We start from the raw sequence: 27,589 nt of genomic DNA, 5'->3' as shown, positions 1-27,589 counted from the left end.
GTAATTCTGCAGCCACAGAGCATTTAGACAATATTATTAACGTCTTTAGAACAAACAACCCTACCTGCTTCCCATTAAAATTCACGTTACAATTATAGGCAAATTTTGAATAATAACCAAGTTGTCCACTTCTAAAAAGTGGTCCTGGCCTTCCCCACAATGTATTCTTTTAGCACAAAATAACCAGAAAGTTGCAGGTATGCCATACTCCGTCTGCCTTATAGCATCTTGTGAAAAAATAGCTGGGCCAGTCTGACTTCCCCAGAAGTTGAAGTGGGCTTTAGGTGCAGATGTTCTTAAATGGAAGTATACACCATACATGCCAGGATTGAAAGCAAATTTTTCCCCAAAATATTGTTCTTCAGAAAAGAGAGTTGCCTTATATTTCTTTCTTTACTTTGTCCTTTTTGAACAAAGTACTCTTCAGGAAGACACTATCTCTTGAAAGGACCTCAAGTGATGGCAGTTTTCTATCTTATAAAGGTCAGCTAGCAAAATCCGGGGAAACGGTGAAAACATTTATTAATTATTCCTGAGGTTATGACCACGGAGAACAAGCATTGGAGATCATAATTAGTAAGCTTCTTACAAAGGTATTAGAAAGAGGAATACAAGACCTATTTGTGGAGATTGTGAATATGCAAGGGAAAAAAACCCACTTGTCTCAATGTTTAACAAATGGTTCCTGAGATGCAGTAAAATCTCCACTGACAGCATCCTACTCAATTCAAAACCTGTTCTATCTTAAATAACTAGAAGGGAACTGTTAGATGACTCAAAATGTTGTTCCAGTGATGAGAGAGACCCTGCTGTAGAAGATCCCTGTGAAGAATTTGACTAAAATTATTTGAGTGAAGAAAAAGTAACTTTTCTAAATTAATACCATTTTGTATAATTTTTGATATTAAATGCAAGTATTTAAATACCTAAATGAATAGATGGTTTAAATAAACTTTTAAATTGTTTCATTTACATTCATAAAAGTTCTACATTCAAATTGCAGATGAACTAATGTAGACTTTGAAAGCTACATAAATCAAGTTGGAAAAGGACACCAATGCTTGAGGCATAGGTGTGTGTGTACATATGTGTCCGTGTGTGTGTACGTTTATGGAGGAGCGACAAAAGCTCCTCCAGGTGATTCCAATCCTACTCCTTCACCATTTCTCTTCCTAGTCCCTTTTTTTTTTTTGACTTAAAAAATTTTTTTTTAATTTTGGAACTATTATAAATGCACAGGAAACAACAAAAGAATATACAGGGAGGTCCCAAACATCCTTCGTGAAGCCTCCCCCATGTTAAGATCTTACATATATATAATACAATGTCAAAATCAGGAAATTGACATTGGTACAATGCATAGAACTTAGACTTCACCAGTTATACAAGTACTGATTTGTGTTTGTATGTATGTAGTTCTATACAATTATATCACATGTGTAGCTCCACATAACTATAGCCACAATAAAGATTCATTGCCAACAACTACAGGCCAAACAATGTCTCCCAAATTGTAAGAATTGCCTAGGTGCTTGTTTTAAAATACAGATTCCCAGACAGACCTCTGCCCAGAGATTCCCATTCCAGAAGACTGGGGTAGAGATGGGAATTTGCATCTTTAAGCACCCTAGATGATGCTTAAGATCAAGTAACTTTGAGAAACACTGGTCTGGAGCATTAAATGAAACAGTATAACGTGAATTGGTGGCTGTATTTCTTGCACATTATAAACCTGATTTCCTTCCTTTTCCGCCAATATGGAAAGACATCCAGGCCTGGTATCTCCCTGTCAGCGCCTTTACTGGCTGCTTCCCATGGAGGGGCAGTGAAAGCCTGTTACCAAGACCGCCTTATAGGGGTCTGGGAGAGTCTGGAGTTAGTTCCTGGTTACTATCTAGTTGGTGAAGGTGGAACACTGCAGGGGTGAGCTATCCACCGGCCAGAGGCAGAGAGAATTGGCAGCAGCCAAAGGGACTTAGGCAATCATGGAAACTGGAAGCAAACAGAAATAGCTTATAGGAATGGAATTCTCCACAGTGATGGAGAGGGTTAGCATGGGAGAGCCTAGGTCTTAACTGCTCTACTGTACTTGGCCATTCAGGAAAAGGGCCTTAGTATTCTGACTCTCAGTTCTGGGGGACTAGAAAGATCCCCCTTGCCCCAGCAGCTTATTAGTACAGATTAAGAAAGCAGGGAGGTCAAGGCCTTAGGCAGCTGGACACTAGTTAATGTTCCCCTTCCCCCACCCCCATCCTGAGTGGAGGGAGGTAGATCAGCTCCCTTTCATGGGAAAGGGCCTTGTCCACCTGGTTCTTGGGAGTGTCAAAAGAGCACAAAAGGGCAAAACTCATGGATTCTTGATGCTGGATAAGACCGATGTCATCTGAATCAAAAAAGGACCCCTTAGAAGTTAAATATGAACTCATGAATCACTAAACTCCAAGTTAATTATTTATTATAGTCAAGGATAGAGTCTATAGTAAAAGATGATCCTCTAGAGACTGCAGCCCCCGGACAACAACCCAACATACAAAAACATCCAAGGGATGGCAGTGAAAAGTGAAACTGCTCTGGTCAACACAGCAGAAAGCCCTGATCCAATGAAAGAAAAATTCAAGAACTTCCTCAGAATTTCCCTGTTTGGTAAGATCTTAAAATTAACACAGAGAGCAGGAAAATCTTTTAGGTTAGAAAAAAAATCCTCAGGTATCTCTGATCTGGCCAGTGGGTTCCCTCTAGCAGTGCTTACAAATTGCAGGTCATCACCCATTAGTGGATTGTGAGATCTTTTTTATAAAGGAAATGAAAGAGAAAAATACTAGAATGCATTGCATGTAGAAAGAATAGTAATTCATGAGATTTTTTTTTAAAGTAATATTTGTAAGCATGAGGGTATAATAGTTTGCATTGTGAATTGTATTTATTGTGGCTCACAACAAAAATTTAAAAATGGACTTCATAAAGGGTTGACTCCTGCAGTTCTGTCCCAGGGCAGTTTTAAGCATCCATTCAAACATTACTTTGGGTATAAGTTCACATGGTCATTCTGTTTTGTTTTGTTTTTTTAAATTTTTATTGGCGTATAGTTGCTTTATAATGTTATATTAGTTTCTTCTGTACAGCAAGGTGAGTCAGCAATACGTATACATTACCCCCTCTTTTTAGGATTTCCTTCCCATTTAGGTCACCACAGAGTATTGAGTAGAGTTCCCTGTGCTCTACAGCAGGTTCTCATTAGTTATCTATCTTATACATAGTATCAGTAGTGTACATATGTTAATCCCCATATGTACACTAATATGTATAAAATAGATAACTAATAAGAACCTGCTGTATAGCACAGGGAACTCTACTTTGCTGTACAGTAGAAACTAACACAACATTGTAGAACAACTATACCCGAATTTAAAACAAAACAAAACACTGACCATAAAAAGTGAATAGTCTTGTCTATCTCTTTTTCCACAAGTGTTATCTAAAAATAAATTGAAATTTTTGAGGGAAAAAAAAAATAGTGTATATATGTCAATCCCAATCTCCCAAATTCATCCCACCGCCCCCCATTCTGCTTTTTAAGATTGTTTGCCTTTTCAATATTGAATACCGAGGACCAGACTCCATCTCAGCTTTAAGTGTAAATCATTTATTGAAGCTAAAAAACGTAACATTCTATAAAGAAAGACTATTGACTGGTATGTACTGGATTAAAGATCTTGTTTTGGATTTTTTTTTATTTACTTGTTTTATTTATTCACTTATTTTTAATCATTTTACTTATTTCATATATAATATAAATTTAAATTTATTTGTTTTATTTTTTTTTGGCCACCCCACATGGCTTGTGGGATCTTAGGTCCCAGACCAGGGATCAAACCTGGGCCCTCTGCAGTGAGAACTCGGAGTCCCAACCACTGGACCGCCAGGGAATTCCCTAAATTTATTTGTTTTCATGAAATTGAATTGCTCCTTGGAATAACATGATATAATCTGAAGTATTTTTTAAATGATAATAGGGACCATTAAAAGCCTATATTTTCACTTTACCCCGACAATTATAAAAAACTGCAAAGATACTGACGGTACAACTGAAATATAATCCCTGCCTGAACTGAACTTGAATTTTTGATAAAGGTAGATCTTCTGGAGCACCTGCCAGGCCAAATTTGACACCTTTAAAAATATCATCCGGACTTCCCTGGTGGTCCAGTGGTTAGGGCTCCACACTTTCACTGCAGGGGGCACAGGTTCAAACCCTGGTCGGGGAGTTCCACATACCACATGGTGCCGCCGGGGAAAAAAAAACCTCACTAAAAAAAGTCATCCAGGGGCTTCCCTGGTGGCGCAGCGGTTGAGAATCCGCCTGCCAATGCGGGGGACGCGGGTTCGAGCCCTGGTCTGGGAGGATCCCACATGCCGCGGAGCAACTCGGCCCGTGAGCCACAACTACTGAGCCTGCGCGTCTGGAGCCTGTGCTCCGCAACAAGAGAGGCCGCGACAGTGAGAGGCCCGCGCACCGCGATGAAGAGTGGCCCCCGCTCGCCACAACTAGAGAAAGCCCTCGCACAGAAACGAAGACCCAACACAGCCAAAAATAAATTAATTAAAAAAAAAATCATCCAACCTTTCAAAATTCTAAATGACTTTTTAAAAAGCTCTGCATTAGCCCTATTTCCTACCATCAGATTCTCTTCACATCTTCCACTGTTCTTCATATCAATTTAGTAAGAGAATATAAACATCTACCTTGGACAGCACTCAGAGTTCCTGGTACAAACAGATGGAAAAGAGGAGTAACAGTAAAATAAACTTTTAAAAAATGGTTCTGAAGAACCTAGGGGCAGGACAGGAATAAAGACGCAGACGTAGAGGATGGACTTGAGGACACGGGGAGGGGGAAGGGTAAGCTGGGACAAAGTGAGAGACTGGCATGGACATATACACATTACCAAATGTAAAATAGATAGCTAGTGGGAAGCAGCCACATAGCACAGGGAGATCAGCTCAGTGCTTTGTGACCACCTAGAGGGGTGGGATAGGGAGGGTGGGAGGGAGATGCAAGAGGGAAGAGATATGGGGATATATGTATATGCATAGCTGATTCACTTTGTTATAAAGCAGAAACTAACACACCACTGTAGAGCAATTATACTCCAAAAAAGATGTTAAAAAAATTTTTTAATAAACTTTTTATTAAATCTAATTTTGGAAATGATATTGACTTCATATATGGATTAAGTTAGAAAAGTCTGAACGTTAAAGTAACACTTAAAACACATTTTTAAGATAATTCACCTCTTCTCTTAATTACAGGGAAAGGCACTACTTCAATAAACATTTCTACTTTCACAGCCTACCTCTTGTATTTAGTTACAGTAAATTAATAATACATTAAATATAGCTATTGATCTGCTCTTGGTAGAACAACTCAACTTTTCAGATGCTTGTTATGACTCTCCATGGTCTTTGCTGGAGAGTGGTAAGATCCTATACAGCTGTGGTTACAAAAACTAACATCTACAGGGCCTATCTAAAACTAGTTTATTGTCTATTATTTTTAGATATTAAAATCCTTCCATCTTCAGTGTCTGTCTTTGTGCTATTTTACTAGCACAAGGTCTGGCATATAATAGATATCCTATCAATAACTGTTGAATGAAAGAAAATTATAATTTAACTCAGAAAATGGCTGATAAAGACAGGAATGTGCTACTGGTCCAGCGCTGTTGAGGGAGAATGAACCAAGGCTGGAGAAGGGGGTCTGGACTGGGCAGGCAGGGTCTTGCAAACTTTTTTGAGGAGTCTGACTGATACCTGTAGTGGAAACCTACGAAGGTGTCAAGCAAGCAAGTGATGTGGTCAGAAGTGAGGTTTAGATGTTCACTCTGGGTCTTGTGTGCAGAATGGAATGGATGGATGGCCGAGGCAGAGGGATACTAGTTAAGAGGCCACTGAGATTCAGATACGAGGAGAAGGTGGCCTAGACCAGGAGAGTGGAGGGGAGGTGGAGAGAAGAGATTCAATAGACCTTTGTAAGGCTGAGCTGAAGGAACTGGGTGATTGCTTGGAGGAGGTGAGCACGAGGGAAGAGTCAAGAATGAGGTCCAGGGCTTCCCTGGTAGCGCAGTGGTTAAGAATCCACCTGCCAGTGCAGGGGACACGAGTTTGAGCCCTGGCCCGGGCAGATTCCGCATGCCGCGGAGTGGCTGGGCCCGTGCGCCACAACTACTGAAGCCCGCGCGCCGTGCTCCGCAATAGGAGAAGCCACTGCAATGAGAAGCCCGCGCACTGCAACGAAGACCCAACGCAGCCAAAAATAAAAATAAATAAAATAAATTAAAAAAAAAAAAAAAAGAATGAGATCCAGGCAGTGTGCTCCACTGTCCCGCAGATCTGTCTCTTGCTTTGACAGTGTTTGGACGGAACAGACCCAGGGACGCCCCTTGCTCCAGCCTCCCACCAGCCTCCAACCTTTTTTTTCCAGTCGCAGCCTTTGGAATCAGCCACTCAGCTATCCTTGGCCTCCGGGACGAGCCAACACCATTTTTTGAGCTTAGCTCCTTATTACCGATCAACTATGAGCTCCCAGATTCGTCAGAATTGTTCTACTGACACAGGGAACTCCACTTCACTGTACAGTAGAAACTAACACAACATTGTAAAACAACTATACCCTAATTAAAAAAAAAAAAAGAACTGTTCTACCAAGGTGGAGGCCGTCAGCAACTGCCCGGTCAACATGCATCTGTGGGACTCCCACACCTACCTCTCTCTGGGCTTCTATTTCCATGGCGACGATGTGGCTCTGGAGGGCGTGGACCACTGTTTCCACAAACTGGCCGAGGAGAAGCGCGAGGGTGCACAGCATCTCTTAAAAATGCAAAACCAGTGCGATGGTTGCGCCCTCTTCCAGGACTTGTAGAATACTCACCAGGATGAGGGGGGTAAAACCCAGGACACAATGGAAGCCACCATTCTCATGGAAAAGAACCAGACCCAGGCACTTTTGGAACTGCATGCTCTGGGTTCTGCCCATGCAGACCCCCACCTCTGTGACTTCCTGGAGAGCCACTTCCTGGATGAGCAGGTGAAACTCATCAAGAAGATGGGTGACCACCTGCCCAATCTCCGCAGGCTGGCTGGTCCCCCGGCTGGCCTGGGCGAGTCTCTCTTCGAAAGGCTCACCCTCCAACACGACTAGGAGCCTCCGGAGCCCAGCAGCCTTTGAGGAGCCCCTCTGGTGTCAGGGCTTCTGCCTGAAGTCCCTCTCTGCATCCGCTAGGCAGCTTTTTTTTTTTTTTAATATTTTTTAAAATTTTACTTATTTTTGGCTGCATTGGGTCTTCATCGCTGCTCGTGGGCTTTCTCTAGCTGCAGCAAGCGGGGGCTACTCTTCGTTGCGGTGCGCGGGCTTCTCAATGTGGTGGCTTCTGTTGCGGAGCACAGGCTCTAGGTGCGCAGGCTCAGTAGCTGTGGCGCACGGGCTTAAGCTGCTCTGCGACATGTGGGATCTTCCCAGACCGGGGCTCGAAGCTGTGTCCTCTGCATTGGCAGGCGGATTCTTAACAACTGCGCCAACAGGGAAGCCCTAGGCAGCTTTTTAATCACCCTGGGGCCCTCTCTCAAGCCTTGGACCAAAATGGAAACAATAAAGCTTTCTGCAGAAAAGAAAAAAATAAAAAAGAGACCCAAGTTTCTGACAGGGACCCTAGGGAGGGTGGTCACGCCATCACAGGGAGAGAAGATTTAGCAAGAAAGAAGCCGGTTCCATGTAGGACATGTTAGATCTGAGGCACCTCTTATAGGAGAATCCAACAAATGCTAGCGGCAATTTTAAATATAGGTTTGAAGGATTAGGATTGAAATGTATCTTTTAGAATTTTAATCCAGATCAGTGTTTTAAATTATTGTTACGTATACTAAAAACTCAAGGTAAAGGTTGAATATAGCTAAGATCAAAGGCTTATTCTCTCTTGATTTTCTTACAGTTTGATATACTATTGCTTCTCAGAAAATCAGATGGCTTGGGGAATTCCCTGGCGGTCCAGTGGTTAGGACTCGGTGCTTTCACTGCCATGGCCCAGGTTCAATCCCTGGTTGGGGATCCCGCAAACCTGGCAGCGGAGCCAAAGAAGAAAAAAAAAAGAAAAAGAAAATCAAATGGCTATAAAAGGTATTTAAATTTTCTGATATTTAAATGCTGTTAATATTATTTTTGGCACTAGAGTTATTTAATGGATTAGGAAGAAAAACAGCATAATCTTTGTTGAGTTTCTCCTCCAGGTGAAGCACATTAGCAGACTGCTCCTATTGATTCTTTTCTTTTTTTTTTAATTAATTAATTTATTTATTTATTTTTGGCTGTGTTGGGTCTTCGTTTCTGTGCAAGGGCTTTCTCTAGTTGCGGCGAGCGGGGGCCACTCTTCATCGCGGTGCGCGGGCCTCTCACTGTCGCGGCCTCTCTTGTTGCGGAGCACAGGCTCCAGACGCGCAGGCTCAGTAGCTGTGGCTCACGGGCCCAGTTGCTCCATGGCATGTGGGATCCTCCCAGACCAGGGCTCGAACCCGTGTCCCCTGCATTGGCAGGCAGATTCTCAACCGCTGTGACACCAGGGAAGCCCCCTATTGATTCTTATGTAAGAAAAGGTATTTTAAACACCTCAGCATGTCAGCCTTCATAAGCCCATGCAGCAGAAATTCTGAACTTCAAGTCTCCCTCTTCCTACTCATGAAAGGAGGGAATTTTAAGGGACATTTGGTGAGGCTACTTAGAGCAATAGTTGACAGGGTGGACTCTTAGGTCTAACTCCGGGCCTCGTATCTTGCTAGTAATATGATCTCAAGTTATTTTCATTGTATCTTTTACAGCTGCCTCCTCTGTAAAATAGGAGTGATAATAGTACCTACCTCTTGGGTTTATGAGGATAATTATGTAAAAGCATTTAAGAGCAGCGCATGGCATATCGTGTGCACTCAATATCTGTTAGTATTAAATAATGCTTTTAATGACATTTTCTTTCCCCTAAACTCAACATCACCACTGATTAAAAATCTTGGGGAATTCCCTGGCAGTCCAGTGGTTAGGACTCTGAACTTCCACTGCAGGGGGCATGGGTTCAATCCCTGGTCAGGGAACTAAGATCCCACATGCCATACAACGCAACCAAAAAAAAAAAAAAAAAACAAACAAACTTGGAAATAATTTTTTTTTTTTTTGGTTGCACTGGGTCTTCATTGCTGCGTGCGGGCTTTCTCTAGTTGCAGAGAGCGGGGGCTACTCTTCCTTGCAGTGCTCAGGTTTCTCATTGCAGTGGCTCCTCTTGTTGTGGAGCACGGGCTCTAGGCATGCGGGCTTCAGTAGTTGTGGCACGCAGACTCAGTAGTTGTGGCTCACGGGTTCTAGAGCACAGGCTCAGTAGTTTTGACGCATGGGCTTAGTTGCTCTGTGGCATGTGGGATCTTCCCGGACCAGGGATTGAACCCGTGTCCCCTGCATTGGCAGGCGGGTTTTAACCACTGCGCCACCAGGGAGGTCTGGAAGTAATTATTTCAGTTCAGATTTTCCCATCAGAAACAGGATTTCATATATAACATCTAATGCTAGCCCTCTCTGAGAACTCTGAGGGGATCTGTAAAAGTCATTATACGGTGGAATCTCACTAAGCAAGTAAAAATCAAAAGGTGGACTGTTAGGAAAAGAATTTTCACATGGCTAGGGATTAGGGCCAGAGCAGCAAGAATATCTGAAGTTTACTGCAATAAGTTCTACAGCCAAAACAGGCATGTTCCCATCAAAAATATGGAGAGATACGAGTGTTTAAAAAAATAAATAAAAATGTAAATCCAACTTAAATAGATCAATTTATCCTCATTTTCATAAAGCGACAGCTGGTTCATTAGGACAAACACATTTATCTAAAGGAACCCAGCAGTGATACGCATGTATACAGTAAACAACCTCACAAACATGAAAGACCGTGCTTTCTTTTCACCAAAGAGACCATTCCGCTCCCAGAAAGATTAGTTACGAATACGCCTGAAATAAAATGAGAGTGTTACCAAATCAGGAGCGTATGACACACGCTTTTAAATGGGCAGCTAACGTTCTTGAAAAGAATGCTTTAACAATGGTTATAAATGATGTACTGCTTAAAGTAAAACATAATACTAAATACTATACTTGATTACAAATTACATCCAGTCCGCATAAGTTGAATGCATACCATAGTTTAATAATCAAGACAATTCAGCTGTTTTTCTCGAGTATGTTTCATATAACCCGTATATAACAATATTGCTGTGTTTTTAGGCATTTTTACATTTAAGGGCCCAAAATATATCATGTTCACAAAACATTACTGTCTGTGAATGTCAACCAGTTTTTGATTTATATTCCATCAGAAACACGCTACCCTGGTCATACACACTAATCTACATCACTGAAAATAACCAAAGATGGTATTTCACAAGCAGAATCTCATCCCTACATAGAAGTTCTAATTGCCCTGGAAACCTGTAGGTCAAGTTCTCAACCTTTAAAAATGAGCAAAAATGTTCCAGAGCAGTCACTGTAGCCATGTATTTGGGCTTTGTATTTATACATTATTTTGTATATTTATACATATTTATAGCATTACATTTGAGACCGAAAGGTGGCCACACACAAGTAAGCTAAGCCCCATATCAAAAATAAAATGAAAAAGGAATTGAAGAGATTTTGTAATTCCAATAGCACAGACTTCAGAAACTGAATGCTTAGATATAACTCCTACATTTCTCTTTAACTAAGAGGTCATTGCCATGCTTACGGCTTTGAGGCAGTAGTCTATATATCAGTGTGTCATTAATCAAAGAGTGCACTTACTATCATGAACTTGGGTCTGATGTCATAGCATTAACTTTGCCTTTCCCCCAAAGAATCATTTGCTCTTGAAGTAATAGGCTCTTAAGGCACATTTTAACAGAAACCCATCATATACCCAGCTTAAAAATGGAAGCTCCACCTCGTTACAATAACATATATACCTAAGTAATGTGTGATTTACCAGATAGGTAAATGTCTCTATCTTGAGGATAAAGTCACTTTAGAAAAGTGATTCTTTATTTGCTTATCCAAAAAGAAACACTGTGTAAAAAATATTAAAGAATAGATTTATAAGAATAACTTCCATGTACCATGTTGGCAAAGGTCTAACAGGTTACAGGTCTGGAAATTAGGAAAAAGACTTCCCTGGAACCCTGGCTTCCTACCCACCTGTGTTTCTGAGTAGCAATCATGAGGAAGGGAGTTAGGGCACCTTCATGATTTTTAGAAATTTCCTTCCAAAATGCACAGACCCTTGGGAGGGCTCAAACCTTAAACCCCAATCAGCTACCATCTTAAATTACAGTTACCAGCCTCAAAGGAATAGGACTTGGGAAAAGGATGGAAGGGGAGAGGATGGAAAGAAGCTGCAGATAGTAGTGGGATAGCTTCAAGAACAAGTTGCTTTAGGAACCTGATCCATTTTTGCTAGGTTCAGCATTGCTATCCCTATGAGGCTCTGCTGAAAACATATATATATATGTACATTTTCTAATACCTGCCAACATGCTTTCCTTAGGGCTCGGACCCTTGGGATGGATCTAGAATAATCTACTTGGAATGGTTTGGGATGGGGGTAGATTTAGAATCTCTTAACTTGATGTTGGCCTAAAGTGAACATAAGAGGAAGAATTTCATAGAAACAGACACAAAGCTAACTGTAATGCCTCCTCTGGCCATCCTTTTCCACTGACCTTTAGAGGTTTTCAGGATGGCTATTTAGCCATGCAGAACACGCTGCTGGAGAGCCGAGCTCTAGTTCAATCATAAGGTGGGAACAGGCAGAGTCCACAAGGCACACTGTCACAGGTGAGAGGGAGTCAGAGGTGACAAATGTGCCCAACAGGATTCAGCTCTGTGACAGAGAACTGAGATATTGCCTGTGGTCGTGGAGCAATGCAAAAAAAAAAAAAAAAAAAAAAAAAACAACTGGTCCTAAATAAACATTTGCAATGTTGCACAGTAAGAGGCTCATTCCACAGGGGCCAAACATTGTATAGGACATATTTTAAAAATCTGCAGTTGCCAATCACCTACATTTGGGAAACCATGCGACCTCTGATGTTATTACTTTAGCCTGAGTGGCAGGTACAGAAAAGCCTCCAGAAACCCTGCAATTTAGCGACATTCTGATTTCTCTCCATTGATCGGCACCATTTTGGAAATCTGGTCCCAAAGGTTCTAAAGAACAGTAATGCAGCAAAAAGAAATAACCTCTCTGTATAAAATGATTATAGAGATGTGTGTTGAGGTAAAGAGTTTTGTAAAAAGGGTCGACTAGGGAAGCACTGTCACGGCTATAGAAATTTTTAGATAAGTTTGGTGCTAATATTATTCTATAAAATTTCTATTTATATCAGTTATAAACAGGGGACAGTTCTTATTGCTCCTAGAGCTTGCTGCCCCAATCTGTTCCTCCACTGAAAAATGTTTTTTCTCAACAATTGGTAGCAAAGATTCCCAAATTTATAAAAAGTCATTGCCAACGCTTCACTTTTTGATTACTTTCTGACTGCCCTATAGATATGGACTCGGTATGCATGTCCTAGACACCAAGGACAGAAAAGAGCCTAGAAAAGTTGTTTTATCAAAGTTTAGTTCAATGAGGAAAAAAAAAAAAAACATGAAAAAGTGCAAAATATATACAGTTCCTGGCAGTTCTCACACAGGATTTTTTCTGACTACAGACCATAAAAGTTTACATTTGTGTAATGAAGTTACAGTAGATTTCACTTCATTGTTAATATATGTTTTTGCTTCAAAGTGCTTACTTTATTTAAAAAAAAGAGAAGATCAAGAGGGTGGCAGGAATTTTTTTTTTTTTTTACAACAAATATATGTCATGTGTCCCAATCTCCTTCTTCCTCTTCCTTTAGTGCAACACAGAGCAGCAGCCTCATTGAAAGGTCTGATTTCAAAAGATGTTCCTGAAACCTCACCTACAGCAGCACCCTAGGCGTCCCGTTAGGGGTGGCTCCTTTTTTCTTCTGCAGCCTATTCTGAACCTTTCGTGATTTCACCACTTTCATTCTCACCTCAAAAACTTCATGGATGGCCTTCCGGAAGCAATGAAAATTATAGTCAATCAGCCCTGGAGAAGAAAACAAAAAATATTTATAGAGGTGCCGCCTAGAAATAATCTCTTTTCGTGGCAGCTATGGTGAGGACAAGCCAGTAGGGGGCGGTAGAGGAGCAGGCTTAACATAAGATCTATAGATTTCTCTAGGAGGTGTGCAGCTGGGCTTCAGGAATTGCAGGCAAAGTCTTGTGAATATATATATTTTTACTAAGGAAAGGTTCCAGAGTATATACCACATTTTCAAAGGTGTCTATGACCCAAAAAGTTTGAAGAACCAATTGAACTGCCTTTTAAAAAAATCTTTCAGAATTAAAGATTGTAAGAACAATTAAGATATATCTTCAGTGAAATACTTATTAGTATTTTTTCCCCAAAAGGTATTATTAAATTGACTCTGAGTGGAGGCAGACCCTGACTTGGAGTGTAGCTGAGATCTCAAGGTCACAGAGCCGTTGTCATAAGCCCTGGGGAAAACAAAATCCCTGATTTTACAGTGGCTATCATCACCTCAGGTGAACTCAACAACCAGTGACACTCTCAGTTTTTCAATATTAAGTAAATTTTAAATGGGGAATAGTAGTGGAGAATCTTCTTGTATTTTCAGAAATCAATAGAATTTTGTAGAATTGATACAAAATAGAATAAAATCTAATCTAAGTCTTGAGCACATTTCTCATCATCACCACTAACTTGTAAAGTGTTGAGAGCAGCATTACATTTATACCAATTAGGATAAGGCAGTGGGTTCCATTTACTATCTTTAAATTTATTAAAATAACTAGTCCCAAAATGATTTCCATCCACTCAGGTGATGCTTCCAGAGTACCCCCCCACCCCACCCCACCCCCAAAAAAGAACTGTTTACCAGACAAGAAGAGAAATGCTTCAAAGCAGTCATGTAACCAACCACAAGTATGCTGGAAGAAACACCATCTCAGCTTACAGGAGCAGGAAACTCTCTGAGTGGCGCCCTCTGCTGCTTCTGCGGTGATAGTGACCACAGTGCAATAAAACTAGGAGACAATTTCCTCAAGAAAAAACCAGTGAGGCAAGAGGGAGAAAGTAGTAAGAAATAAGCAAGCCCAGGTATGGGCATCTCTTCTCTGCCTGAAGCTTTCTTTGGCACACAGACAGGTACCAGGGCTATGGAAATAAAAGTTTCTGAGGGTATCCCTCACACAATGGGACATGGGAGTTGGTGGACAAATGTGGAAGTCTTGCATGCCCAATGGGGGTGATTCCGAATTTCTTGCACACAGCTTCTCCGAGATTCCCCCAGCAGGAATGAGCATACAGCTCCCACTGTGGATGGCTTTTCTACCTCCCTTCTCTATTTCCCCACTTCCTCACTTTTATTTCTTGGAACCATCTTCCAAACAAAGCATGAACTTCAAAAAAAGAAAGAAACATGGAGCATAGAAATGATTTTATTTAGTGGGAGTTTGGATAACAGATGTAAGAACCACCTGCAACCAACTGCCTTAGGCAGAAAGCTTAGCTAGAGGACTTTGGCTCAATTAGAATTCAACTTGGGAAATTTCAGATCCAGCCTACTGATGATTCCTGACAAATCTCAATTTATTCATGGTGCACATTTAAAATGTAACAGTAGGGGCTTCCCTGGTGGCCCAGTGGTTGGGAATCCACCTGCCAATGCAGCGGACACAGGTTTGAGCCCTGGTCCAGGAGGATCCCACATGCTGCGGAGCGGCTAAGCCCATGTGCCACAACTACTGAGCCTGCACTCTAGAGCCCGCGAGCCACAACTACTGAAGCCCGTGCACCTAGAGCCCGTGCTCTGCAACAAGAGAAGCCACTGCAATGAGAAGCCCGCGCACCGCAACAAAGACCCAACACAGCCAAAAATAAATTAAATAAATAAATTTATTAAAAAATAAAAATAAATAAAATAAAATGTAACAGTAATCTTGCTGCATTTGGAGCTTTAAAAGTGAAAATTCACAACTGAGGTTTTTAAAGGAAGTGCCTACAAAGAGTTTGCTGTTTATTTCAACTCTTTCATATAACGCAGTTGAAAATACAGGAACAGGGCTTCCCTGGAAGCACAGTGGTTAAGAATCCGCCTGCCAATGCAGGAGACACGGGTTCAAGCCCTGGTCCGGGAAGAACCCACATGCCGTGGAGCAACTAAGCCCGTGAGCCACAACTACTGAGCCTGCGCTCTAGAGCCTGTGAGCCACAACTACTGAGCCCACATGCCACAACTACTGAAGCCCGTGTGCCTAGAGCCCATGCTCTGCAACAAGAGAAGCTACCGCAATGAGAAGCCTGCGCACCGCAATGAAGAGTAGCCCCCTCTCGCCCCAACTAGAGAAAAGCCCACATGCGGCAACGAAGACCCAACACAGTCCCAAATAAATAAATAAATAAATAAATTTATTTATTTAAAAAAAGAAAATACAGGAACAGAGACATGAACAGAACAAGCACTATCTTCAGCTCCATACGCAGTTATGGGATGGTCTTACATCCTTCCCTTGGTTCAGTGATTCTCAATCATAGCTGCACATTAAAAGCATCCAGAGAACTTTTTAAAAATTAAAAAACCCCAGCTTCCTCTCCCAGGAATTCTGTTCTAATTGTTCTGTGGCAGGCCTCAATGGCCATATTTTTTAACCACCTCCCTTCCCAAGGTGCCTATGATGTGCAGCTAAGACCAAGAATCCCACTTCCACTTTCTATCCTCCCCTTTCTGCCAGAGCAGTCAGAAATCATCCATGAAAACACAGACAGAGACCAACATCAGGACAAGTCAACCAACAAGTGTTGATTATCAGCACCAGCAGGAGTCAACACTTGAGATTAAAGCAGCAAAAACAAATCGAACCGCTCCATGCATATGTAAAGCATCAAGCTCTTTCTAAAGCTAAGGTGATCAACTTAATGCATTTGCCTGGGACTTTCCCAGTTGCAGTCCTGAAGGTCCCCTGTTTCAGGAACCCTCACCTCTGTCCCAGGCAAATGGAGGTTGGTTAGTCACCCTAAAAAGCAAACAAGTTTAACATCATGGGGTTAAACCTTGTCTGCCTATTTATCTCTCTTATCACATGGAAACAAATACTCAGGTTTCTTTTAATAAATTTTACAAAATCTGCCTATCTTCAGAGATGATCCTCCCTAGGTGGTTTAACAATAACTTGCCCAAGATCCACATGAGAAATTCCTGCTTAAATTAGCTCACACGACCATAGATGGACATTAAAATTAGTGGGCAAAATTGTGAGGAGAAAGAGGATTTGCATAGTTTGAAAGTATTTATTAACTACAAAGTGAAAAGTAGGAACTTTCCAGGGGAAAGACCTGGTAGACTCTATCTTAACTAAATCAAGGTCAGCATCACCAGTAATAAGCCAAACCAACATCATAAACATATGATACACTAAGGACGCAATATCATTTCTGTGTGGTATTCTGGCCAAATTGCATAATCTCATTCCAATTGTGTGAAAATATCAGACAAACCCAATTTGAGGAACGTTGTACAAAATAATTGGTGAGTACTCTTCAAAAGTGTCAGGGTCACGAAAGACCAACACAGATTGGAGGAGACTAGGAGAAATAATAACTAAATCAATTTGGGATCCTAGAACAGAAAAAAAGGTATTTTTGGAAAAACTGGTGAAATTTGAATAAGGTCTGTAAGTTTTATTAATATTGATAGTATTATACTGATGTTAATTCCCTAGCTTTGATAACTGTACTACAGTATGTAACATGTTAACATTTCGGGAAGCTGGATGAGGAGTATATATAAACTACGTACTATTTTTGCAACTTTTCTGCTAAGTCTAAAATCAGTTCAAAATAAACAAGCTCTCAAGGTTGATGTTATTGTACCCTAAATTTTAGGACCTGTCATCACCCTAGATGGTTTGGGGTCTATAGTTGTACTATTTGCATTACTTTTACTTTCCTTAGTTTCCAAAATCAACATAAAATATTAATCACCAAATATAAATTCTGGAAATATCTTTAACCAAGGGAATGTATGTATAATGGTTTAAAACACAATACACAGAACTGATTCTACACAGGGAGAAGCCTAGAAATCTTTAGCCCAGACTGCCATACACTGGTGGTATGACCATAGGAGAAAGTCACTTCTATTTCCTGGGTCTGGGTAAAATCATCAGTAATTGAGAGAGTGAAACACAGGATGGTCCTGTCTATCTTCAAAATTCCATGAATCCATTATATAATCTGTTCTTAGTTTCAGCAAGATGAAAATAAAAAGTAAAAGATTACCACTATTTAATTAAAAGTTTTGAGGGCCAAGGACATAACAGGCAATTTGGCTGGTAATAGTAAATACAGGAAAAAATACACAACTTCACTAAGAAGCAGAAAAAATGTAAATTTGTTTTCAATTATCAATTTTTAATGCTAATACCCAATATTAATGAGAATAAAGCAAAATGGACACACTCATATTCTCTTAGTAGCATAAACCTGTAAAAACTTTCTGAAGGACATTTTGGTAATATGCATTAGAAGCTACCAAAATGTATTGATCTAAGTAATTCCATTTGTTGAAGTCTTTCCTGAGGAAATAACCAAAGATGTACACAAATATTTAGTGGAAAGAAGGTAATTATGGATTATTTATAACATCAAAATCTAGAAACAACACATATTTCTAACAAGAGAAGAAACCAATCATTAAAATGATGTGGTTAAAAAAAGCTTTAATGAATTGGAAAGATGTCTGTAATAATTTAAGTGAAGGTTATAAAGTAGTATTTATTATATAATCCCATATATAGAGATATCTATGAAAAAACTGGAAAGTTATACAGAAAATATCAAGAGTGATTATGTGAGGGAGAAGCTTATCAATAATTATTTCTTTTTTGCTTATTTATTATATCTAAATTTTCTAAATGAATCTATTACTCTGTAACAGAAAGAAGTAATAAAAATCTAAATCATGTTTTCAGGCTCAATGAATTAAGAAGATTTTCATGATATAAATAAGTGAAAACAACAGGATAGAAAATTATATAGGCAATATGGTGCCACTGTTGTTGGAAGAAAGGAAGGAAAGAAGGGATGAAGGAAGGGAGGGAGGGAGAAAAGGAAGGAGGAAAAAAATCCCAGAAATTTAACATGGAGTTTAGCTCTAGATGGTGAAACTGACTTTTTTATACTTTCCTAAGTTTTCAAAGTATTTTTATAAGGAACATGTATTGCATAGAAGAAGAAGAAAGGCTATTTCAGAAAATGTTACTATTGCCACTTTGTTGGGAATTTAGGGTAAATCATCCCCTAATTACTAGCAAAAATCCCTAGCTACATCAGTAAACTGATATTTCCCAGTTTACATAGTGGTGCGGGGCAGGGCGGGGGAATATGAGTACCTTTATGAGGGTTAATTGCTTTTGTTTCAAAATAAAACTACATTTGGTCCTAAAAAGATATTTGGTGACGTTATTAAATATATTCATATCTCCCTGTTTTGAAATCACGATGCTGTCCCTGTGTTTTAGGACTAAAGAATGGACAAGGGCTGAACAGAAGTTAAATAACATCTAGCTTTAATGTTGTATGAGTTTCATCCTTTACACGGGGAGGACAAGTGGTCACACGGTCCCTAATACCTTCTAGAGGTGTGGACCAAGAGGGAGGCCTTGGCACCCCCTGTAGGCTAGGGGCCCTCCCCCGGGGTAAGAGACTCTACAGCCTGGCAACAACGCCCCAGCTGGCTCTGCTCCCAGAAAAGCTAAGGCACCTCCCTGGGAGGATGGTCTGGTTCCACTACCACCTCACGGCAGCTGCATCACTAGAGGGCAGGCTGATTCACGGATCCCAAAACCCCACTGATGTGGGCAGGAGCCAAAGGGGTCTGTGACTAAAGTCTGGAAGCCTCCCAAGGCACACTGCTGTCTCCCCGCATTCAACGTCTGAATGGAAATGCTTCATTTAAATCACACAAAAAATTACCTTTTCTTTCAAAGCTTTCCTCTCTGACAAAGCAAACGAGAGCCAGGAACTTGGTCACCTCTTTTAAATAAAGAACTGTTGTATTATTCAGCTTTATAATGGCTGTTGACTCCTTGTCATAAGGGGTTCCTGCTCCATCTTCTTTGAGACTAAATGGGGACAGAAACCAAAACATATTTGACCATTGAGAAAGAATTTCAGTTTGTGACCCAGCGACGGAGACCGGCTTTCACACAGAGAATGATAATCATAATGATAGGGAGTTTACACTTGCAGTGCCTTTCGGCTAAAGAGCTCAGAAACCCCCAATCACGAGAATGTACACAGCGTATGACAGTCACTTTCCTACTGACACACTGAGTGTGGTGTGTCAGCTGGGCAACTCTCCAGGCACCTGAGGAACCCAGGTGAGGGATGGAGGTTAGTTCTTCTCCCCTCCGTGGCCCACAAGGGCTTCCTGTTTTCTCTCGTGACAGAAAAACCAGGCTGTCCAAAGCACAGCCTGATGAAAGACCAAGAAGGCGTGAAGAACTGATCCAAAATAAAGCAGCCTGAAGAGAAACAGCAGCAAAATGCTGGGCTAGATCCTGGATCCAGCAAAAAAATGCTATAAAAGATAGAATTGGGACCTTTGGTAAAATTTGAAAATGGACTCTATATTAGATAATAGAGTGATGCAGAGATGTTAAATAAGTTTAATTTGAAAATTAAAACTGTGATCCTACAAGAAAACATCCTTGTTATAGGACATGATTCCTATAGAATCATGTTACAAATTACTCCCAATTAGTTCAGCAAAAACAAACATGTCCAGTCATCCCTCAGTATGGGGGGGGGGCTTGGTTCCAGGATTCCCCTTAGCAGATACCAAAATCTGCAGATGCTCAAGTCTCTTATATAAAATGACACAGCATTTGCATATAACCTACACACATCCTCCCATATACTTTTTTTTTTAACATCTTTTTTGGAGTATAATTGCTTTACAATGGCGTGTTAGTTTCTGCTTTATAACAAAGTGAATCAGCTACACATATACATATACCCCCATATCTCCTCCCTCTTGCGTATCCCTCCCTCCCACCCTCCCTATCCACCCCTCTAGGTGGTCACAAAGCACCGAGCTGACCTCCCTATGCTATGCGGCTGCTTCCCACTAGCTATCTATTTTACACTTGGTAGTATATATTAGTCCATGCCACTCTCTCACTTCGTCCCAGCATACCCTTCCCCCTCCCCGTGTCCTCAAGTCCATTCTCTACGTCTGCGTCTTTATTCCTGTCCTGCCCCTAGGTTCTTCAGAACCTTTTTTTTTTTAGATTCCATATATATGTGTTAGCATACGGTATTTATTTTTCTCTTTCTGACTTACTTCACTCTGTATGACAGTCTCTAGGTCCATCCACCTCACTACAAATAACTCAATTTCCTTTCTTTTTATAGCTGAGTAATATTCCATTGTATATATGTGCCACGTCTTCTTGACCCATTCATCTGTCAATGCACATTTAGGTTGCTTCCATGTCCTAGCTATTGTAAATAGAGCTGCAATGAACATTGTGGTACATGACTCTTTTTGAATTATGGTTTTCTCAGGGTATATGCCCAGTAGCGGGATTGCTGGGTTGTATGATAGTTCAATCTTTAGTTTTTTAAGGAACCTCCATACTGTTCTCCATAGTGGCTGTATCAATTTACATTCCCACCAACAGTGTTAGAGTGGTCCCTTTTCTCCACACCCTCTCCAGCATTTATTGTTTTTAGATTTTTTGATGATGGCCATTCTGACTGGTGTGAGGTGATACCTCATTGTAGTTTTGATTTGCATTTCTCTAATGATTAGTGATGTTGAGCATCCTTTCATGTGTTTGTTGGCAATCTGTATATCTTCTTTGGGGAAATGTCTATTTAGGTCTTCTGCCCATTTTTGGATTGGGTTGTTTGTTTTTTTGATATTGAGCTGCATGAGCTGCTTGTAAATTTTGCAGACTAAGCCTTTGTCAGTTGCTTCATTTGCAAATATTTTCTCCCATTCTGAGGGTTGTCTTTTTGTCTTGTTTATGGTTTCCTTTGTTGTGCAAAAGCTTTGAAGTTTCATTAGGTCCCATTTGTTTATTTTTGTTTTTATTTCCATTTCTCTAGCAGATGTGTCAAAAAGGATCTTGCTGTGATTTATGTCATAGAGTGTTCTGCTTATGTTTTCCTCTAAGAGGTTTATAGTGTCTGGTCTTACATTTAGGTCTTTAATCCATTTTGAGTTTATTTTTGTGTATGGTGTTAGGGAGTGTTCTAATTTCATTCTTTTACATGTAGCTGTCCAGTTTTCCCAGCACCACTTATTGAAGAGGCTGTCTTTTCTCCATTGTATAGTCTTGCCTCCTTTATCAAAAATAAAATGACCATATGTGTGTGGGTTTATCTCTGGGCTTTCTATCCTGTTCCATTGATCTATATTTCTGTTTTTGTGCCAGTACCATACTGTCTTGGTTACTGTAGCTTTGTAGTATAGTCTGAAGTCCAGGAGCCTGATTCCTCCAGCTCCGTTTTTCTTTCTCAAGATTGCTTTGGTTATTCGGGGTCTTTTGTGTTTCCATACAAATTGTGAAATTTCCTGTTCTAGTTCTGTGAAAAATGCCATTGGTAGTTTGAGAGGGATTTCACTGAATCTGTAGATTGCTTTGGGTAGTAGAGTCATTTTCACAATGTTTATTCTTCCAATCCAAGAACATGGTATATCTCTCCATCTGTTTGTATCATCTTTAATTTCTTTCATCAGTGTCTTAGAGTTTTATGCATACAGGTCTTTTGTCTCCTTAGGTAGGTTTATTCCTAGATATTTTATTCTCTTTGTTGCAATGGTAAATGGGAGTGTTTCCTTAATTTCTCTTTCAGATTTTTCATCATTAGTGTATAGGAATGCAAGAGATTTCTGTGCATTAATTTTGTATCCTGCTACTTTACCAAATTCATTGATTAGCTCTAGTAGTTTTCTGGTAGCATCTTTAGGATTCTCTATGTATAGTATCATGTCATCTGCAAACAGTGACAGCTTTACTTCTTCTTTTCTGATTTGGATTCCTTTTATTTCTTTTTCTTCTCTGATTGCTGTGGCTAAAACTTCCAAAACTAGGTTGAATAATAGTGGTGAGAGTGGGCAACCTTGTCTTGTTCCTGATCTTAGAGGAAATGGTTTCAGTTTTTCACCACTGAGAACGATGTTGGCTGTGGATTTGTCATATATGGCCTTTATTATGTTGAGGTAAGTTTCCTCTATGCCTACTTTCTGGAGGGTTTTTATCATAAATGGGTGTTGAATTTTTTTGAAAGCTTTTTCTGCATCTATTGAGATGATCATATGGTTTTTCTCCTTCAGTTTGTTAATATGGTTTATCACATTGATTGATTTGCCTATATTGAAGAATCCTTGCTTTCCTGGGATAAACCCCACTTGATCATGGTGTATGATCCTTTTAATGTGCTGTTGGATTCTGTTTGCTAGTATTTTGTTGAGGATTTTTGCATCTATGTTCATCAGTGATATTGGCCTGTAGTTTTCTTTCTTTGTGACATCTTTGTCTGGTTTTGGTATCAGGGTGATGATGGCCTTGTAGAATGAGTTTGGGAGTGTTCCTCCCTCTGCTATATTTTGGAAGAGTTTGAGAAGGATAGGTGTTAGCTCTTCTCTAAATGTTTGATAGACTTTGCCTGTGAAGCCATCTGGTCCTGGGCTTTTGTCTGTTGGAAGATTTTTAATCACAGTCTCAATTTCAGTGCTTATGATTGGTCTGTTTATATTTTCTTTTTCTTCTTGGTTCAGTCTCGGAAGGTTGTGCTTTTCTAAGAATTTGTCCATTTCTTCCAGGTTGTCCATTTTATTGGCATATAGTTGCTTGTAGTAATCTCTCATGATCATTTGTATTTCTGCAGTGTCAGTTGTTACTTCTCCTTTTTCATTTCTAATTCTATTGAGTCTTCTCCCTTTTTTTCTTGATGAGTCTGGCTAATGGTTTATCAATTTTGTTTATCTTCTCAAAGAACCAGCTTTTAGTTTTATTGATCTTTGCTATCATTTCCTTCATTTCTTTTTCATTTATTTCTGATCTTATCTTTATGATTTCTTTCCTTCTGCTAACTTTGGGGTTATTTTGTTCTTCTTTCTCTAATTGCTTTAGGTGTAAGGTTAGATTGTTTATTTGAGATGTTTCATGTTTCTTGAGGTAGGATTGTATTGCTATAAACTTCCCTCTTACAACTGCTTTTGCTGCATCCCATAGGTTTTGGGTCGTCGCGTTTTCATTGTCATTTGTTTCTAGGTATTTTTTTTATTTCCCCTTTGATTTCTTCAGTGATCTCTTAGTTATTAAGTAGTGTATTGTTTAGCCTCCATGTGTTTGTATTTTTTACAGATTTCTTACTGCAATTGATATCTAGTCTCATAGCATTGTGGTTGGAAGAGATAATTGATACAATTTCAATTTTCTTAAATTTACCAAGATTTGATTTGTGACCCAAGATATGATCTATCCTGGAGAATGTTCCATGAGCACTTGAGAAGAAAGTGTATTCTGTTGTTTTTGGATGGAATGTCCTATAAATATCAATTAAGTCCCTCCCATACACTTTTAATTATCCTTAGATTACTTATAATGCCTAATACAATGTAAATGCTATGTAAATAGTTGCCAGCATGCAGCCAAGTCAAGTTTTGCTTTTTGGCATTTTCTGGTATTTTTTTTTCTGAATATTTTCAATCCACTGGTTGGTTGAATCTGCATATGTGGAACCCACACGGAGGGTCGACTGTATTAGAAAAAGAAAGAAAGAGCAAATATGGCAAACTGATAAAAACTGGTGAATCCCAGTGAAGGGTACACAGGAGTTCACTGTACTATTCTTGCACATTTTCTATAGATTTGAAATTTTTTCAAAATAAAAAGTTAAATAAATAAATTGGTCTATTTAAGAAGAGGTGTGGCCTGCAAACACAAATGACTCGGGTTTGAATCCCAGCTCTCTTATTTATCATATAAGTTTGGGCAAATTGAGTAACTTCTTTGAGCCTCAATTTCCTCATCTGTACATGAACAGTAATTATCTCAAAGTTTCCTAATGCAATGAAATAATACATATATAGTGCTAAGCATAGTGCTGAGAGCATATAAAATGCACAATAAATGCTAACTGCTGTTATCATTATTAATATGGCCTTAATGATCAAAATTGAGCCCTCTGAAGACACTGATGTAATCAGTTATGTATCCTTTCTTTATAGGAAAAGGAGCACGTCTTGTACCTTTTCCCTTATCTGAAACTGTGTATACGTTTTCAGAATCCCAGCTGAGATTCTTGAGCAGACCAGGTCACCTGCTTCTGGGTCTCCAATTACAGGGCTGCCTGCTTCCCGGGCTGTGGCATGCATCCCCGGCCAGCCCCTGCAGGCCACACGGGCTGGCTCATGGCTGCTCCAGAAAACAGTCTCAAGAAACCCCAGAACTCACACCCCATTTGTGACCCATACCCAGACTGGTTCTTACTGAACCGGGCGGGCTCCCAGGAACACTGCACTCGGCAACAGAAAAGCAATCTACCAGCAAGGCCCTGCTCCCTCCTCCGCCCAATCCCTCCCTCCCCGTGTTTGTTTTAGCTGGATAAAAGTAACTCTGATTAACATCATTTATATGAACAACTCACCACTTATGTCTAATTACCATATGGCAAAATAATGATTACGCATATCATTAAATATGTGCCAGATTAATTGTGTTGTTCATTGTATTTGATTACGACAGCCATCTAGACTGTAATCAGGGTAGTTTCAGCTTCCATGACTATTTCAAGGTCATCCACTTAGAGTTTTAAAACAAGAGAATACTGCAGGGCAGCGATCTTGGAAAATAAGGTCTATTTCTAAAGCCGGTGGCAGTGTTTAGTAATAATAACAATAATTAATAATAATTATAATGGCAGCTATATTTATCCAGGGTCCACCAGGGGAAGCCTAATGATATTGCATCCTCATTACAGTCCTGTGAGGTAAGAATCACTTTCCCTGTTTCATAAGGGAAGGGACTGTGGGTGTTCACGTGTGTATAACAGTTAACAGAAAGAGTCTAAACTGAATGGAAGAGAGAAATGTTAAGACTGAGGCTCGCCCAGAAGCTGGCAGAGGAGGCTGTGTAAAGTGGGTCACAGCCAGTGAGTAAAGAGGAAGATGAAGGAAAGCTTTACCTCATCAATGAGTGGGTGAGGATGTGAGATTCAATATCCAATATAAGGCAGCAACAACACGATGCCTTAAAAAGATAGACATACGAGTTCACACCCACTCACTCTGTAAAACACCCTGAATTCAGCAAATTCACAATTATGTGGAATTATTTCTATGTTTGGTAACAGAATCAATTTTCCCCACGCCTGTTTATTTTATATTATTTTAAATGTTCAAGAAGTTCTGTTTTCTAAGAATATAAGATAATAATAATAAGCAGGTAATGTTGTTTGCTTAGTTTAATAATTCTCTGCTGTCCACAGTAGAAGACAATCAAAAGTATATTGGAGGGGGCTTCCCTGGTGGCGCAGTGGTTGAGAGTCTGCCTGCTAATGCAGGGGACACGGGTTCGAGCTCTGGTCTGGGAAGGTCCCACATGCCGCAGAGCAACTAGGCCCGTGAGCCGCAATTACTGAGCCTGCGCGTCTGGAGCCTGTGCTCCCAACAAGAGAGGCCGCGATAGTGAGAGGCCCATGCACCGCGATGAAGAGTGGCCCCCGCTTGCCACAACTAGAGAAAGCCCTAGCACAGAAACGAAGACCCAACATAGCAATCAATCAATCAATCAATCAATCAATCTTAAAAAAAAAAAGTATATTGGAAAAAACAAACAACTCAGCAGTTATTTCATGTAATGAAGAAAATAATAGAACTGTGGTAAACATGAGATATTTATGTAGAATCCAAGGATCCTAGTGGTCTCCCTCAAGTATATACATTATGATATGACAACAGACTTTTCAGTAGAGGAAGAAGGTATCAGACTTGAGCTCAAATACAATACTAATTCTGTCCCTTATTGACAGTGTGAGCAGGGGTTAGAAACTTAACCACTCTGAACCTCAATGCACCATCTATAAGATGGCGATAGTAATTCCTGCCTCGTGGAATAGTGGAGAATTCAATGATAATAATGTGGGCAATGAAATTATTAGCATAATGCCAGGCACTTACTCAATAATGTTTTGTTATTATTATTACATACGAAATGGTGTATTTATAGATCTCAGTCATTTCAAACAAAAGTATTAAGATCAAATAAGTAAATGCAAAATTCTCAAAGGTTATGAAAGAAAAGTATGGCTCAATTGTAGCCTTTCAGAATGTTCTACTTACCCATAAATACAAGAAATGTCGATAACCACATCGATCATGTCACAGCAGAGCTCATAGGTTTGCATATCCACGGGGGTACTATCAGTTGCAATGTAAATCTTACTGACCACATCAAAGAGAAATGCCTTTTCAATTCCAGAATTCTGAAACAAAAAGGAGATGTGGCCTTAAAGGGACAGCTGATTGCAGAGCATGTCATGGTTACATAAAATGATATGCCATCCTCAGTCTCAAATACGAACCAGCAAAAATTTAGGTTGTTCCATTTTATTACAATTTAAACCTCATGGTCATAAACTTCTTTATAATGGACTTGCACAAGAAGTGAAAACTGGAATTATCACGAATTATTTACTTTAGGTAAACAAATTAAGTCGTGTTTCCTGACTCTTAGAAATGTACCTGCAGTTAGGAAAAAGGCCAAGTAAAAAAAAGAATTTTAAAAACTTTATAAATTTAAAAATAGATTTTAAAAATCTAGACAAACAAACTCAAAATTGTGCAGTGAGAATCAATGTGAATACAACCAAAGGTCTGCCTTAATTCTATTTTGTGAAGTTTGACTTGAGGTGGTGGTTTTTAGGACTCAGCCAGCCAGCACATCATTCACAGTGTTAAACATATTTTTAAAAATTCAACAGTATATACCTTGTAGCCAAAACCAACTTTTATGCTCCCAACCTCTGGTAGGATTCCATTAACACTGAATGATTGCCTACAACTTGAATAAACATTCCGATTATACCAGTGAAGTACAGGAATCGTTTTGGGAGTTAAATTTTAAAGGCCCTAAAACAGTACATAGGCGCAATCTTCAAAAATAATATTTCAGTGAACTTGAAGTGCTGTAAGAGCAAGTAGAAATAAGATCATTTTCACTCTTGCAATGTTATTCTTAAATTCCACAAATGACTCTAACAGGACAGTATTATTTACTTACTGAGATAAAGATGTTTAGCAAATTCTCCAGGGTGGGGAGTTGTGGAATCAGTTTCTGAACCACTTTGCTAAAAGCTTCAAATATCGAATGATCATATATGCTTGTCAGATAAAAGCTGAAAGACGAAACAATATTTCATCACTT

General features: G+C 39.8%; 1 protein-coding gene and 1 pseudogene across 1 annotated transcript in view; one reads left to right on the top strand and one right to left on the bottom strand.

The window, feature by feature from the left end:
- The first annotated feature begins 6,416 nt into the window (after positions 1–6,416).
- On the top strand, positions 6,417–7,327 carry LOC103016413 (ferritin light chain-like; annotated as a pseudogene).
- A 2,881-nt stretch (positions 7,328–10,208) lies between these two features.
- The window catches only part of RRAGD (Ras related GTP binding D), a 38,307-nt gene continuing 20,926 nt past the window's right edge, over positions 10,209–27,589 (bottom strand). The window contains exons 4-7 of the mRNA XM_057528116.1: positions 27,446–27,560; positions 26,506–26,648; positions 19,122–19,270; positions 10,209–13,172 (exon numbers count right to left, since the gene is read on the bottom strand). Coding sequence (XP_057384099.1) covers positions 13,021–13,172; positions 19,122–19,270; positions 26,506–26,648; positions 27,446–27,560 — 559 coding nt within the window. The 3' untranslated portion in view covers positions 10,209–13,020. The remainder of the gene's footprint in view (positions 13,173–19,121; positions 19,271–26,505; positions 26,649–27,445; positions 27,561–27,589) is intronic.

The sequence above is a fragment of the Balaenoptera acutorostrata genome, chromosome 14, assembly GCF_949987535.1.
Source record: "Balaenoptera acutorostrata chromosome 14, mBalAcu1.1, whole genome shotgun sequence".
Lineage (NCBI taxonomy): Eukaryota > Metazoa > Chordata > Mammalia > Artiodactyla > Balaenopteridae > Balaenoptera > Balaenoptera acutorostrata.
The sequence above is the reverse complement of the archived record's forward strand: the minus strand, read 5'-3'. Positions and strand labels throughout refer to the sequence as shown.